Raw genomic sequence first — 2,837 nt, 5'->3', positions numbered from 1 at the left:
CATTTCTTCTCTATTATCTTCTCTCTTGCATGGAAAGTATCTTATCCATGGCACCAAGCGGCAGGACAGAGACTCCTGGTGCAGCTAGTAAGAGTCAATGCTCCCTGTACTCAATGCCACCCTAATGATTTTGTCTTTTTCTTCAAGGGTGTAAATGACATCCAAACCTGAAACTCTACACGCTCCATGAAGCACCTCTGTTTATGATCTCCTTATTTGCTCCAAATATCGGACATGAATAACCTCTGTTAGAGACCTTAGAAATGGGCCCTGAGATGTGAGGGTGCACGGCAGGGTCGCAGTTGCTTAGAAGAGCAGGGGGAACTCATTCTGTCTGCCTTCGGGCGCAGTGCGTCTGCATGGCACCACACTGGGAGTCATTGACCTTGGAAAGGCGTTGTCATTCCTAATTAAGTCTTCTATCACTCTCAGTCTTGCCCAGAACCCATCCCACTCTCCATAACTGGACACAATACAACCTCTTCTCAATCTCGTTCCTTTGGAAAGTTGTGATACAAACCAGCACTTGCTGCTGGCTACACAGTGATCATAGACACTGAACAAGAAAGAGTCCCAAGAGATCCCTACTTTCAGTTTCTAAACAAGGAAGGGACTAAAACTCTGAGGACGGCCAGGCACAGGGGTCCACACCTATAATCCCAGCACTTTGAGAGGCCAAGGTGGGCGGATCGCCTGAGGTCAGGAGTTCGAGACCAGCCTGGCCAACATGGTGAAATGCCATCTCTACTAAAAATACAAAAATTAGCCAGGCATGGTGGTGGGCGCCTGTAATCCCAGCTACTCAGGAGATTGAGGCAGGAGAATCACTTGGACCCAGGAATCTGAGGTTGCAGTGAGCCGAGATCGCACCATGGCACTCCAGCCCGGTCAACAAGAGTGAAACTCCGTCCCACTAAAAAAACAAAACCAAAAACCAATTCCGAGGATGACTGAAGGCTGTTTCCTACTGACCAACTGCCCTCCGAGGAACACGGTGAGATCTTTGATTGAAGAGCTGTTGCAGAAAATTTTACTGCCCATTTTTTCATCTCCTACCCTGAGTCTCTGCCCCTCCATAGTACTTTCCACAGAGCACCCTTCACATGCTTGTTTCTTAGTGTATAAATCAGAGGATTGAGAATAGGGGTAATTATAGTATAAAAAAGGGCAACAAATTTTCCCTCACTCTCAGAATAATTGTGGATGGATTGGAGATAGGTGTAAATGGCCGAGCCATAAAAAAGGAACACTACTAGGAGGTGGCACCCACAAGTCCCGAAAGCCTTTCTGCGCCCAGCCATTGACTTGACCCTCAGCACTGCACGAGCAATGTGCACATAGGAGCCTAGAATTAGTGCTACGGGAACAACCACAATTATGACTCGGGCCACGAACATCTTGGCCTCCGTTCCCTCTGTGTCCGCACAAGCCAGCTTCAGAAATACAGGCATCTCACAAAAGAAGTGATTCAGCTGATGGCCACAGAGAGGCATGGCCATTGCGAGACCTGTCTGGATCAGAGAGTTCATGAAACCTGCCCCCCAGGAGGCGACGGCCAGGGTCTGGCAGAGACGGGGGTGCATGATGGCCATGTAGTGGAGTGGACGACAGACAGCAGCATAGCGGTCAAAAGCCATCACCACCAGGAGCACACACTCCGTGGAGCCCAGGGCTAGGTAGATGAAGAGCTGAGCCACACACCCTCCACGGGTGATGGTGCGGTCAACCCCACAGAGGTTGATCAGGAGCTGGGGCATGGTGCTAGTGGTGAAGCAGAGGTCCAGGAGGGACAGGTGGGAGAGAAAGAAGTACATGGGTGTGTGCAGCCGAAGGTCTAGCCAGGAGAGAGCGATGATGATGGTGTTGCCAAAGAGAGTTAGGGAGTAGAAAATCAAAATAAAGACAAACAGGATGGGCTCCAGTTGCGGCCAATCTGAGAATCCCACCAAAATGAAGGCGTCTTCAAAACTGGTGTTGAAACTTCCCATAGCCTTTTGCCCGTCTAAACAGCAGACGGAAATGGAATGCCTCCTATACTGAGTACAAATTACAACATGATTTCGCAGGATTCCCTGGATACTGAATCATGCATTTGATTATCTATTTTGCTGTGCAGTTTGTTGTGTCCGGTGTTCTTTCTCTTCTCTTCTTCAGGGTGGAAATCACCAGCTTGGGAATGATACGGCCTTTGTTTGAATCCTAGTCCTGCTGCCTGTTTGTTCCAGGACTTCAGCCAGGCCAGTCAGTCCTTTAGATCCAACATTTCTTTGCCTGAAAGTAGACATGACGTATCACAGCACTGAGATTAGAGTCAAATGCAATGATGTGGAAGCAGCTTTTAAAAGACTCAGACGTAACACGTAGCAATACTATCCTGTGTTGCTCCCGTCTGCCCCACTTCCTGGTCTGGCCGGCGGCCTCTTTCAGTAGGTTACCCACCAGGTCTGACCAGGCCGGGAGCCCTGTTTGACCTCCGGGTGCCCACCTGCTTTTCCGACTACGGTCAGCCCATGCAATCCAAGAAGCCCCAAGCCTGACCAGCAAATGACGAGAAGAGTGTAGATTCTTCCTTTTGGAGAAGAAAAGAAAACCAATTAGCAACAAATATGTTTCCTGAGGTGTGTCATGATGCCTGGACTACCAGGCACACACGCACACACGCACATACACACTCTCTTCAAGGGATAAATCCCTTCCTCAGCTGCCCAAGAAGAGTTGATTCCTCCTCTCTAGCCCAACCCTGCTTGTACAGTTTCTCTCTAGCACTTGTCACATTCACTGGAATTCTTTTTGTATGTCTTTGTCCCTCTCTGAGCTGTGAGCTCCTTAGTGGTAGC

At 49.2% G+C, this 2,837-nt stretch overlaps 1 protein-coding gene across 1 annotated transcript; it reads right to left on the bottom strand.

Moving 5' to 3' along the window:
* Positions 1 to 967: 967 nt before the first annotated feature.
* Positions 968 to 1,988, bottom strand: LOC105483980 (olfactory receptor family 2 subfamily Y member 1). The gene has a single exon (XM_011745080.2). The coding sequence runs from the start codon at positions 1,986 to 1,988 to the stop codon at positions 1,053 to 1,055; it is 936 nt and encodes a 311-aa protein (XP_011743382.2). The 3' UTR covers positions 968 to 1,052.
* Positions 1,989 to 2,837: the final 849 nt, after the last annotated feature.

Source organism: Macaca nemestrina, chromosome 6 (genome assembly GCF_043159975.1).
Source record: "Macaca nemestrina isolate mMacNem1 chromosome 6, mMacNem.hap1, whole genome shotgun sequence".
Taxonomy (NCBI): Eukaryota; Metazoa; Chordata; class Mammalia; order Primates; family Cercopithecidae; genus Macaca; species Macaca nemestrina.
The sequence above is the reverse complement of the archived record's forward strand: the minus strand, read 5'-3'. Positions and strand labels throughout refer to the sequence as shown.